The sequence below is a fragment of the Eptesicus fuscus genome, chromosome 5 (assembly GCF_027574615.1).
Source record: "Eptesicus fuscus isolate TK198812 chromosome 5, DD_ASM_mEF_20220401, whole genome shotgun sequence".
In the NCBI taxonomy this organism is placed as follows: Eukaryota; Metazoa; Chordata; class Mammalia; order Chiroptera; family Vespertilionidae; genus Eptesicus; species Eptesicus fuscus.
In genome coordinates, this window is record NC_072477.1 from 3,732,699 (window position 1) to 3,746,623 (window position 13,925).

A 13,925-nucleotide genomic window follows, 5' to 3' on the forward strand; every position below is an offset into this window, starting at 1 on the left:
GTGGCCTACAAAGGGATCTCTACCTGATGTCCCACAGGAGAGGATTGTCTACATGAATTACACCCCTCGAGGCAGACATTCTCCAGTGTTCTGCACTAATAGCCCTGGCACCTCCTCTGGTTCTATCGCTTTACCTGAGTGACTCCTCAGGTCCCTTCATTTCTCTCCACCTTGGCTGCCACTCCCTTATTAGTGGAGGTCATTTTCATGTCTCGTCGGGGTTCTCACTGTAGCCATGAATCCTCTGCTCAGTCTTGTCCCCTTGCATCTCCTTGTTCACATTGGGGCTTAAGTGACCCAGACTGCTAATCAGATCATATGACCTTCCATTTAAATGTGTTTTAATGTCTCCCTGGTGCCCTTGGGATAAAGTGACAAAGTTTTGAGAATGGCATAGAAGACCCTTCATACAGTCTGGTTCCAAAGTAACTTTCTTCATCCCTTTTATCCTCAAAAGCTATGCTTCAGCTATAACGTTGCCTTTTGCCTCTTGGTTTTTGTATGTGATGCTTCTTTTGTTTAGATTTTCCAAAGCTGAGTTTAGGGCAGGCGCTGTCTTTTTATGGTCCCCCTGTGTCCTGTGTTCATCCTTTCATAGGACATCCCATGCTGTGTTGAAATTATTTTTCCTCCTTCCAGAATAAACAGGTTTTTTGTTGTTTAGTTTTGTTAATCCTCACCAGAGGAGATTTTTTCCATTGACTTTTTTTTTTTTTTTTTTTTAGAGAGTGGGGGTAGGGGGACAGATATCAATGTGAGAGAGCCACTTGAATTGGTTGCCTTCTGAACACACCTGATCAGGGCTGGTGATCAAACCTGCAACCCAGGTACATGCCCTTGACCCAGGAATTGCACCCACAATTCTTTTGTGCGTGGGATGGTGCTCTAACCACTTAGCACGCCAGCCAGGGTTAAACATGTGCTTCTTGACGATGGGACAGCTCTTATGGCGTTCTTAGTGCCTGGCATATTTTGCAATCCATATTGTTGGAATGAATTATTGAGCTTCTTTTCCTCTTTTTCTTCATTTGAATTGTGCAGTATTATTAGTATACTAGCCTCATTTGAATATTTTGTATACTAATTGCGCTTTATTACTAATTCAGTATTTAAGTGACATTCCTTGGCTATTCCTTCTACTCATTAGCCAGTTTTGACTTGGAGTTTCTTCTGTGGACTGAAGTGTTCTAGCTGCTTCCCAGCTGGTGGGGAGTTTCTTGGTTTCCTGTTGCCTGTCCCTCCTGCCTCTTCACCTGCGGATGTGAGAACGCCTTAGGGCTCAGTCCTAGGATTTCTTCTTTTCTTTCTACACTCATTTCCTGGGGAGCTCTCCCAGCTTCATGGGCTTGGAGTGAATAGGTTGATGACTCTCATTTATTTTTAACTTGCATCACTCTTCTGAAACTAAGATTTGTACAGGGTGGAGCAAAAGTTGGTTTACAATGAGTATGTAAGACAGTTTATTCTTGTGTTATCACTTATTAATTATTGTATTATTTTCCATGCAAGCAGTGTAAACCTACTTTTACCCTACCCTGTATATCCACTGCCTATTTAACATCTGACCCTGGATATTTAATAAGCATCTCAAAAAAAAAAAAAAATAAGCATCTCAAACTTTTATAGACACCCCACTGCACCAGCTTCTCCTGCGGTTTTCTCCATCTTAGGAAGTAGCAGCTTCCTCTTTCCATTTGCTCAGGCCAAAAGCCAGGAGTCATCCTTACCTCCTTTCTTCCACTTAACCTCCATATCTAAATCCTGTTGGCTCTTCTTTGAAAATATGTCCACAATCTGACCACTTCTCTCCACCTTGTCTGCTGCCACTCTGGTTCAGGCACCGCCATCCCTCACCCGGAGTACTGAGCTCCTTGCCCTCTACTCTCCCTTCTCCACCAGCATCCTGCAGAATTCTCTACAAGGCAAAGTCTGACCTTGCCAGTCCTCTTCTCCAAACGCCCAGTGGCTTTCATTCATAGAGGGACAGCTTTATGGCACCAGTCAAGCTCCTTGTGTGTGTTCCTGCTGCTTTCCACTCACTTATTCTTCTCCGGCTCCTTTGGCCTCTACTTTACTCTGACATGTCAGGGGCTCCCACATCAGGGCCCGGTGCTGGTTGGCCTGGAATGGTTCCACCCAGACATTTCCATGGCTCATTCCCTCACTGCGTTCAGACCACTGCTCCAGGGACACCCTGTCAGTGAGGTTTTTCTTACTATCTTGCAATACCGCCTGCCTTCCTTTCCTACTTAATTTTCCCCTATAGCACTTATTACCATCAACCATAATCCTATATAATAAAAGGCTAATATGCAAATCAACCCAATGGCGGACGATCGGTTGTTGTGACGTGCACTGACCACCAGGGGGCAGACGCTCAACGCAGGAGCTGCCCCCTGGTTATTGCGCTCCCACAGGGGGAGCGCCACTCAGTCAGAAGTTGGGCTCACAGCTGACGAGCACAGCAGCGGTGGCGGAAGCCTCTCTCACTTCCGCTGCAGCACTAAGGATGTCCGACTGACAGCTTAGGCCCACTCCGAGGGCTTCCGGACTGTGAGAGAGCACAGGCCAGGCTGAGGGAACCCCCCTGAGTGCATGAATTTCGTGCACTGGGCCTCTAGTCTATATATATAAAAGCCTAAGCGACCATTGCAACCTAATGGACAACCAAACAGGCTGTGTGGGGCGATTAGGTCTGCAGGGGGGTCAGTGAGGGGTGACCAAATGACTGAGCAGCAGGCTGCGTGGGGTGACCAGGCCGGCCGGCAGGGGAGCAGTGAGGGGCAACAAGCCAGCAGAGGGGGGCAGTGAAGGGTGACCAGGCTGGCGAGGGGGGTGACCAGGTCGGCATGGGGGGCAGTAAGGGGCGAACAGGCTGGTGGGGGGGCAGTTAGGGGCGACCAGGCTGGCAGGGGCATCAGTTGGGGGCAACCAGGCTGGCAAGGGGGGCAGTAAGGGGCGACCAGGCAAGCAGGCAGGTGAGCAGTTAGGAGCCAGTGGTATCGGATTGTGAGAGGGATGTCCGACTTCCGGTTTAGGCCCGATCCCCAGGATTGGACCTAAACCAGCAGTTGGACATCCCCTGAGGGGTCCTGGATTGGAGAGGGTGCAGACTGGGCTGAGGCCCCCCCAGCCCACGAATTTTGTGCACCGGGCCTCTAGTTTATATATACAGTGTATTCATTCTTGTTGTTTTGTGAAGCCTCAATGAGGATATTTTTTCCATTGATTTTTAGAAAGATGGTAGGGAAGGAGGGAAGTGGCGGGGCGGGGGAGAGAGAAAACATTGATGTGAGAGAGATACTTCGATTGGTTGCCTCCTACACACGCCCCAACCCGGGGTGGGGATTGAACCTGCAAACCAAGGTGTGTTCCTTTGACCAGGAATTGAACATGCAGCCTACCCTTCGGTGCACCGGCTGACACTCTAACCACTTGCTTTATTAAATGTAAGGAATTGCATCAGTTAGTATCTGGGGAATTCTTAACATATGTTAGCATATCTAAGACCGTGCATACTTTCAAATTAAAAATTTAACTTAGAGTTTTTCATACTTAACAGATGATCATATTGAAGATACCAGCCATTACAAGATATTCCAATTTCAGACATGTTAAAACATTAAAAAAATAGTCTTAAAGTTGATGATATACAGTGTATTGATATGCTGAAACACTGTGTATTTGGGAACTGAAATTTATTCTATCAAGGAATTATAATACAGACCTAAGTGTTAATAAAAAGTAATAGGCTATGTATCATAATGCTGCTTCTTGTTCTGATAGTACATATATCACTTTTTTCAAACAGCTGATAAGAATTCTTCAAAATCGGTGGGCAGTGATGCAGCCTATGTTGTAAAAGTGGTAAGAAAATATTTTTTCTTTTTTGTTGATTTAGTGTAGGACTGTGTTTATTTTGCAAAACATCCTCTTTGATAACTAGAATTAATTAAACCATAAGGTATTACATTTTTAATAACATTAATAAATATTTAATGAGACATAAAAGTAGTTTTATAGTTTTAAATAATTTGAATTCTAAAAGTCCGTCTCCTGTCTTGAATTAGAGTGGCACTAGTGTTTGGGGGAAATGAGTGAAAGCATAGAGGCATGTAGATGTAGACTGAAAATACTCCGCTCATTCTTTTTATTTTAGCTGTATTTACAGGAGATGAGATGCTTTTTTATACTTATGTCCTATAAGACTATACTACCTTAATGAAATTTAATTGTATTTTATCTTGCATTTGCTTCTGAAGTACTTGGTCAATTACTTCTGTGTATTTTCAATTTTCTTCTCTTCCCCTTCTATTTTAGTAAATTAAACTATTTATTTAATTGTGATCATTTTGAACCTTTTTTTGGCTATGAGAACATTGAAAGTATTTTGTAACTAGAGGCCCGATGCACGAAATTCATGCAAGGGTAGGCCTTCCTTCCCTTGGCTGCTGGATTCGCAGCCTCAGCCCCTGCCCGTACCTGCCTTGGCCTGGCGCTGCCTATGTCTGCTGCCACACATCCCCGGTTCTCCGGTTCTGCAGAGCCCCCCAATCGATTGCCCTGCAGAGGGTGGCCTGGGCCTCCCTCTTTGGGGCAATTGCGGCACCCCACCATGGATCGCCCCACTGGCTGGTGGCCTGGGCCTCCCTCTGCGGGGCCATCATGGAGCGATGGTTGCGCCCCCCGACCAATCGCATTGCACCCGCCTTGGCTGGCCTGGTGCCAGGGCGTGTCATAGTGTGGTTGTCTGGACAGTTCTGCTATTCGGCCGTTTGGTCGATTTGCATATTATGCTTTTATTATATAGATTAGGGGCCAGTGCACGAATTCGTGCACCTTGAACTGTGGTCTGCGAGGCTGCGGTGGGCACAGGGGTGGGTCTCGGCCCATCCTCCGTGCCCCCACCTGGCTCCTCCTGCCACGGTCCCTGGTCACTTGTCTCCTGGCAACCCTGGTCCCGCTGCCGCCACTCCCATGTGCTGCTGGCACCAGCCCCACTTGCACTCGCTAACCGTGCAGAGTGATTGGGGCCCGCACCAGCAGTGGGTGTGAGCAGGGCCGGCACTATCAGTGAGTGCGAGTGGCGGCTGCTGCCCTGATCACCCCTCAGGAGCAGGGGGACGTGGAGAAGCCCTCAGGGGCGATGGGGCTGGCAGCTGTACTTGCACCCACTGATGGCGCTGAGCAATCAGGTCGGGCACTGGCAGCGGGTGCGAGCGGCGGCTCCGGTGCCAGCAGCAGGTGCGAGCTCTGGGCCGACTGCAGCGCGTGGCAGCAAAGAATTTTCAGTAACCACCAGAGGCTCGCCCTGATGACAACGACCAGCGCCCCACTTTGGTCTGGCACCCCGCTCACCTGCTCCACCATCCTGCCGCAGCTGATGACCATGTCCTGTGTGTGCCCCCTGGTGGTCAGCACACGTCATAGTGACTGGTTGTTCGGTTGTTCTGCCGTTCAGTCTGTTTGCATATTAGTGTTTTATAATATAGAGAGAGAGTAAAGGTTGATAACCTTCTGTCTGACATAAGCATACTTGAGTAGCCAGGCCAATTTATATACTGGTGCACTAAATGACATTTTAACTGCTCTTTATTTGTTATCAATATATTATGCTTTTATTATTTCTTACCAACATTTGTAACTCCCTTCACTCAGAGTTCTTTCAGACATTATAGGACATGTTTTTGTTACATAGAGGAGATAACAGTATCTGTTATGTGAGCAGCCTACCACATATGTCTCCCACCCCTCCTTTTTTTTTTGCTAAAGGCTACAGAATTCTAGAATTAGAATTACCCCATGTTTTTTGTTTGTTTGTTTGTTTTGGTTTGTTTTATTTTACTCACTTTTCAAAAGGAATATATATGATTCCTTTGAATGAACTATTTTGGACCTGAATTGTTTTAGTGATTGTTTTGAACATATTTTAATTCAGGTATAGTTTTTACAAGGAAATACGTAGATATTAAATGAACAATTTAAATACTGTTGACAAGTATATATACCTTTGTAATTCCCACCCCTATTAAAATATAGAGTATTTTCATCACCCCCAAAAGATTCCTTGTTTCCTTTTCTGGTTGAACCCCTTCTTCCTGCATCTTTGGAGTTTTTTCCACTGTGGATGAGTTGTTCCTGTTCTCGAACATCGTATAAATGGTAGTGTGCAGTGTGTCCTGGCTTGTCTCTGACTTAGCACAGCTTTCACAGGTTCTCCATGTGGGTGTATCAGTTGCTTGTTCAGTCTTACTGCTCAGTAGTATTGTGTCGTATAGACATAGTTTGCGTTTCCTGTTGGTAGACGTTGGGATTGTTTCTAGTGTTTGTTATGAGTAAATGTCTATAAATGTTCTTGTGAAATGTTTTTATGGATGTAGGTTTTTACCTACATGTGGAATTGCTGGTTCATAGGGAAGGTGCATATTTAAATTTACAAGAAAGTGCCAGGTTTCCAGCGTGGTTGTGTCACTTTACACAATCACAGTCATATGTGTGAGTTCTGGGCGCCCCACGTCCTTTCCACACTACAGCCCTCGGGTTGGTTGGTTGGTTGGTTATTTAGCCATGATGTTGGGAGTGTAGTAGTGTCTCAGTTTCAGTTTGAGCACTTTTTTTTTTTTTTGGTGACTGATTTTAAGCACTTTTTCATTGTGCATATTGCATATTAGCCAATCATACATTTTCCTTTTGACACCTCTTCATCCATCTTTTTACACTTCTCCATCCCTGCTATTTTTTTTTAATAACAAGGATTTTTTGCTTTTGAAAATTGAGTCGTAAGAGAGGTGTTCTGGATAGAGGTGTCCTTTTGTTACATAGAGGAGATAACAGTATCCTTTTTCAGAGCTGTCCTTTTTCAGATATATGTGTTGTAAATATTTTCTCCCAGTGGTGATTATATTGATTGATAGTGTTGAACTAACTTTGTATTTTTAACATACACTCCACTTAGTTATGGTGTATTGTGCTTTTTAATAATGCTGAAATCGACTTGCTAATAGTTTGTTAAAGGTTTTTACCTCATTGTTCATGAGGGATACTGGTCTTAGTTTTTCCCTGATATTTCTACATTAAAGGACTTCCTAATCTCCTTGTACGGCTTTGGTGTCAGGGCTGCTGGAACAATGTATTTGGTTTCCCCACTTCCAGTCTCTGCCTTTTCCTCCTGGTGCCCCTGGAGAAAGCTGGGCTGTCGTGGCTCACTTTGTTTTCTAGCTGTTACAGCTCACTGTCTGGACTGCCTGTTCTGTCTTATGTATGAAAAGAGTAGTTTCCTGTATTTGTCTCATTTTTATGTTTGCTTACACTGGAGGGCTAATTGGATCCAGCTACTTCGTCATGTTTGTAAGTGCAAGTGAAGTCTGTCACTCTCCTGTGTGTCATTGGTGTGTCTCCCCCACCATTCACTTTTCTTCATGCCTTTTCATTTTAGATTTTTCTTCTTTCTCATTTGCAGAATAATTCCTTTTGAAATAATCGGTTTGCTGCTGTATCAGTGGAACGAAAGTTCTTACTGTTAAATTGGGTCATTTTCATGGAATTGCAGAATATTAACTGCATTTGTCTTTGGTACAACTAATTAAAATATTGAAATCTATGGGTCAGATTAGTTTCTTCTTAGGATCTTTAAAAAGTTTCCATTGTGAGAAGAAAGCAAGGTAAAAAAACATGGTTGCCCTGACTGCTTTGCAGTTGGCTAATCTGCAGTCCTCTCCAGGTCTTGGTAGGGAGGTATGCCAGCGCCATAGCTTATGGGAGGACGTGGGGTCATGTCTTCCGTCTCTAGTACCCGGGCTTCCTTAAATTGCGTTTTATTTTAGAATTATGATACTCTTCTTTATTATGGGTGATTCTAAGTATTTTAGTTGAGACTCACTGTAACTTCATTTTTACTACCTTTTTTACCTAGAGTTAAGAAAAATGTGTAGTAACAAGTATTTCCTAACTGCTTAAGGTAGCAAACTACCTTACATTTCTAAGTTTAAAGCCATTTGTTATTAAACCTGGTTCTGTGCTTTGCCTCTCCAGTCTCCTAATGTAGTTCTATTTCCTTTTGCCTATATTACTCTTCTTTGTAATTAGGAGAGTGATAAATATTTCTCCTTTGCAGTGAATATTTCGGCAACATTTTCAATGTCGTTAGTTTGACTGTGATCCAGAAAGAATGCCATAAACAAAATAATGTTACTGCCTTTCTTTTTCTTCTCCAAGGAAGAGTTTAGTAACTGCTGTTTGCTTGTTTGTTCTCTGATACCTATCTTTTCTGAACTCCTTTAAACTCCTATACCACTCATTCTATTTCCATTTATTTTACAATTTCACATGCTAATATCTTTTTCATGCCACTAATTGTTTTTCTCCCTAACTAGATTTTCAGTTATTTCATGGGCAGGGCCTTGTTTTCAACTTGGTTTTCTCTAAACTGCCCTTAAATGCCTATTTTCTATTCTTTTGAAAACATTTTAGCCATGATTCTTACCACCTTTTAACATCTTCATGCCACCCACTTCCGTTTCCTGCCTGTGCCTTTAGATAGGCTCATTTATAATTTGCCTTTATGTGTTGACATGCTATGCCAGAACTCTGTACATCACTATTCTGTAATTGTTCTCAGAACTTTATGATATTAAAAGTTCAAATGGTTAATCAAATATAAGCATATAAAATGAGAATCAGATCTTTTCAGTATTAAAATCTGAACTACTTATGAACATTGACCATATAAAACATTAAGGGCTATTAAACTTCATGTTTTCAAAGAATAAATACTACTCTTTGGGGAAATTTTATGATTAATCTATAATAATAAAAGTGTAATATGCTAATTAGACTGGACAGCCGAATGACCTTCTGGACTAAGCTGCGGTGGTGGGGGCCAAGGCAGGCAGGCAAGCAGTTAGGGGCGATGAGGCAGGCAGGCAGGCGAGCGGTTAGGGGCCAGCAGTCCTGGATTGCGAGAGGGTGCAGGCTGCGCTGAGGGACCTCACCCCCTCTGCACGAATTTTGTGCACCAGGCCTCTAGTTACTAAATAAAAGGCAAGATACAAAATTATAGTATAGAAGAAGTTTTATAAAATAGCTATGTATGTGAAGAAAACATCAAAATATTTTCAGATTTTCTAAAATTTTAATTTTTAGAGAAAAAAAAGAGGTAAAACAATCAAAGGTAAATTGCTCTTTAATGTGACATTAGACTTAAAAGCATATCTCAGCTCCACTTGTACAATGCCTTCTGAATCTCTGGATGCAGGGCCTGGTGAGTAAAGCTCCCAGAGGAGGCTTTTGTGCATCAAGGTTGAGAACCACTGGTAGAGTCTGGTGCACAAAGCACCTAATGACGTCCAGTGGAACCATGTGTGCATGCTCATGTTACCTTTGTTTGGGGATCCTTTTTCTTTAATCCTCACCCGAGGACATGCTTAGAGGGAGGGAGGGAGATAGGGAGAAAGGGAGGAAGGGAGAGGGAGGGAGGAAGGAAGTGGGGAGAGAGAGAGACATAGACATCAATTGTTTGCCTTCTGTATGTGCCCTGGCCAGGGATCGAAGCGGCCACCTTTTGAGCACAGGACAGTGCTCAACCAACTGAGCCACTGTGGCTGGGCGGGGATCCGCGTATTCAGTGAGCATGCAGGTACCCTGTGCTTCTGGTAGGGCTTCCGCCTTCACGTGGAGACTTGTCCAACATTTGATTGCTGCTAACATGCATACCTGCTCCATGAAAGAGCTCTAAATAGATAACCCACAAACTGTTTACAGTCAACTTTGAAATGAAGTTAAGAAATACATGTTCAAGATAGATGTTTAGGTAAATGCTAAATCGATTCTTTCTTCCACCAAATGAGCGTGTCTGGTTCAGAGCCTTAATCCTGTTGACCTATGGGAGCCGCCGTGGATCATGGTGCTGGGTCAGAGGTGGCAAACTTGTATTTCCACTGAAGATAAGGGAGAGGCCCTCTCTTTTTATTTCAGGAAAGTAATGGTAAAATTGATAGTAAGTTGGATAACCAAGGGGAAAATTCTCTCTTGTGATTTCTTGCTAACAGATTTAATAATAATTCTTCCCTTTGCGAGAGAGGACTGGTGGTGAGGGTCAGGCTTTGGGGCCTTGGGTCCTAACAGTTCTTTATGTCATGGTCACTGCCCAGTATGAACTGATACAAGCCTGCATTTTGAAGTTCCATGGGAAGAATTTTGCAGACTGATGTTTAAGTTCCTCACTGATGTTATGAGGAGTGACCTGAATTTCCAATTCATATATCAGAATTTTTTGGTAGGAAGGAGAAATTTCATGTAGCTTCATTTTTAAATGGCAGCCAGTTGCTTTTAGATGGTGCCATTGAAATATATCACATTTTAATTTTTTTCTGTTGTCATCTTCATTTTGACACTTAAAAGTCTTAAAGAAACGTTTAGTGATATTCTAGTTAAAATGTCAGCCCCGATTTTTTCCCTAAATCTTGGCTATTATAGAGTTGGCAAAGTATTTTAGATTTGAAATATGTTAATAAAATTTTAGTTGTGAGTTAAGGTAGTTTCTTCAACAGCAAGCTTTGGCTAGAGTGCAATCAATGCAAGAAAGTAGCTCCTTTATTTTGTTTGGAATCTTGCTGGATTAGAAAAGTGAACTGAGCTCAGAGAGCCTTCGCTGTAGTGAGGCTTTTATTATAATAGCTTGATTTTATAGGCTGATTCTCGTTATTATAAGTTTAATAAATTATTGCCTGAAGGAAAGCCTGAAATTAAAGTTATTATGACACAGGTTGAAATTGAATAAATTAGAATTTTATACTGATGAATAATAAGCTGGGGTTTGTCTTAGAAAAACCCCTTTCAAACCTGAATTATATTAATGAGCTATTCTAAAAGTTCGCCTTTGGAGAGTAACTTTACCAAAATTCTCCCCCTTGAATTTCCATTTCTTCGTTTCCTACTGAGTCTCTTACTCCTGCTGAAGGCCTGTGTTCAGCCATGAGCTCTAAACATGCATGTGTCTGTCCGGCTTCCTTTGCTGCTAGGAAATGAGCCACAGGTTCCAGTGACACCTGAGGTACCGAGACTGAAAATTAGTGATTTGGCGTTCACCCCCTGGCATATGGTTAGATGCAGCTTCTTAGAGGTGGTGATATTCCCCCCAGGCTGGGCTGAGAAAGTATACTGACCAGTGACACCCAGGCCAGGTTATTTGCCGGTCCTGATCCAAGTGTCCTGTGTGTCACCTATTTGCTGCTGGAGGCTCAGTCTTAGCTAGGTCCTGCCTGACTGCAGATTGGCTTAGTAGTTTTTCTGTAAGTACTTTAACTTGGATTCCTGTCTTTCTGAATTACAGGAAATCTGAGATACTAGAACCGTGCGTCTAGAGTGGTTTTATTTACTTATTATTTTTTAAAATCCTCACCTGAGGATATTTTATTCTCCATTGACTTCTAGAGAAAGTGGAAGGGAGGGAGGAGTGGGAGAGAAAGAGAGAGAAACATTGAGTGGTTACCTCCAACACATGCCCCTACTGGGGCTGGGGAACCTGCAACCAAGGTACATGCCCTTGACCGGGAATCAAACCCAAGACCCTTCAGTCTGAGGGCCAACACCCTGACCCTGAGGCAGACCAGCCAGGGCCAATTTTTTTTTTTTTTAAATATCCTTAAGGATATGTTTTTATTGATTTTAGAGAGGGGAAGAGAGGGGGGGGGGGGGAGTAGGGAGGGAGAGAGGAGAGAGAGAGAGTGAGAGAGAGAGAGAGAAGAGAGAGAGGAGAGAGAGGAGAGAGAGAATCACCAATGTGAGAGAGAAACATTGACCAGTTGCCTCCTGTATGCACCACCACCAGGCATCAAACCGCAACTGACCAGGAATTGAACTCCAAACCTCCTGGTGCATGGGAGGACGCTCCAACCAAGCGAGCCACCGGCCAGAGCTCCTCTTGACTTCACATTGTCACGTGTGAAGTAAATTGTAGGGCCTTTAGTTTGCTACATGGGAATCGGTGTCCGAAAGGAGAGGCTGCAGTTAAATGGCCAGTACTTGCTCTCTGCAGTTGCAGAATATTCTTCATGGGGAGGCCGGCTTCTGTCAGTCCTGATAAACTATGTATAATGGTCAGGAGAAACACAAAAGGAATGGGGTTTTTGCCACTAATTGGTTAAAGTTAGTTGTTGACATTTTATTGAATCTCAGAAATATGTTGTGGCCTCTTGGTGAAACAATTAACATGGTTGCTCATCTTTCCTTAAAAGAAAGCTAAATAAAGATAAAAATAAATTTAAAGATTTTTCTTAAACTTTTGCAAAGACTGAGCCATATGTCTAATTTTGTATAATTTATCACTTAAAGAATTAGAACTGGAGAGAAATAAAATATAGACTATTCTGAGAATATTTGAAACATTTCTAAAGAGTTTGAATTAATCTTAAATATAGTTATAAACTTAAGTATCAAAACTACATTGTTTGATAAGAAAAATTGATAGTCTGTTTTGAAAGTTTGCTGAAAATAACAGTAATTTTGACGACTGCTGGTACTAACTGATGCCTGTGTTTCAAGGAACCCAGTGATAATGGACCTCTTTTCACTGAGTTAAAGTTCTACCAGCGAGCTGCCAAACCAGAGCAAAGTAAGAACACGGCGCCCGCGTTTGCACCTCACCGTGACCACCGCTTGCTTCGTTTTGCTTAAGCTAAGACTAGGGCATTGCATCTCATATTAGGGTTCTTTGTTACTTTATAAGCATGTTCGATTTACATGAGGTTTGTATGAAAGAATTCTGATCTCTTAATGAGTTTATTGTAAGATTTTACCTGTATTGATATATAGACTAAAGTTAGTAATGATGTATAATTTAGAAAATGTTAAACATTGAGAAAAAACCCTAATCCATGAGTATGGCTCAAGGATCTCTGAATCTTTCTGGGTGTATATATATATATTTTAATTCTGGAGAACATAACCAGGGGTGGGGTTAGGGTGTCATAATTGATGAAACAGAGTAGATTATTGAGGTAAGGAGCAGGGACTCTTCTAGCTACTCTAGACCCTTTCCTCTCTCCCTCTGTCCTCCCTCCTTTCTCTTCTCCTTCCCTCCCCTCTCATCCCACCCGCTCTGCTCCACCTAAGACTCTTCCCAGGCAGCCTCCTGGGAGGATGGAATCAGCGGCGTGGCAATCTCAGGGAGGCCTCCCACCTCTCCCAGAGCTTTATTTCCTGGTTGAGGGCTTTGAGGATGAGGCATTAAACTTGTAGATTGGGATAAAAAAGAAGTCTTTCTGTGGAAGCAAGTAAACATTTATTTAATTAGGGATATGAATTGCAACCACAGCTCTGTGGTTTGATTTTTTTAAGAATGTCTTCTGCAAATTTTTCATTGTAAAGACAATGTTTAGGGCAGGATAACAAGATATTGTGGGTTAATAAAAATGTTTCGAATTACTTTTTATGTTGGGTCATAAAATACTGTTTCCTTTATGAATAAATAAAAGTGAAATTTTATTATGCATATAAGTACATTTTTCTCATAATGATTTAAAAGATTATTTATGTCTAACAGAATTGAAATCACAAGTATCTGTTTTGATTTTTAGTTCGGAAATGGATTCATACCCATAAACTGAAGTACCTGGGTGTTCCTAAGTATTGGGGGTCTGGTCTACATGATAAAAATGGAAAAAGGTAAAAATACACGTTTTGTTTTCCTCTTCTACCTTTTGAGCATTCACGGTGTAGCTGGTTTAGCCAAGAATTACACTCTGAGCACTTCCAGTACCTGCTCCGCCTCCTCTGGGCTGTGGAGTGTGCGCGGCAGAGGCCCTCTGCTTCCCACAGCAGCGGGTGGCCGTGCCCTGTCAGGGGGCACCGCTCGTCCGGGGCCGTGCACAGTGTGGGCACAGCTGCCTGGAACCCCGATGACAAGTAGGAACAGAGCCCGATGTGCC

At 42.8% G+C, this 13,925-nt stretch overlaps 1 protein-coding gene across 4 annotated transcripts in view; it reads left to right on the forward strand.

Annotated features, from left to right (window-relative positions):
- Positions 1–13,925, forward strand: part of VRK1 (VRK serine/threonine kinase 1) — a 78,679-nt gene that overhangs the window by 42,855 nt on the left and 21,899 nt on the right. For all 4 annotated transcript variants that reach the window (XM_054715442.1, XM_008154784.3, XM_054715443.1 and 1 more), the window contains exons 3-5: positions 3,812–3,867; positions 12,541–12,610; positions 13,575–13,662. In XM_054715442.1, coding sequence (XP_054571417.1) covers positions 3,812–3,867; positions 12,541–12,610; positions 13,575–13,662 — 214 coding nt within the window. The remainder of the gene's footprint in view (positions 1–3,811; positions 3,868–12,540; positions 12,611–13,574; positions 13,663–13,925) is intronic.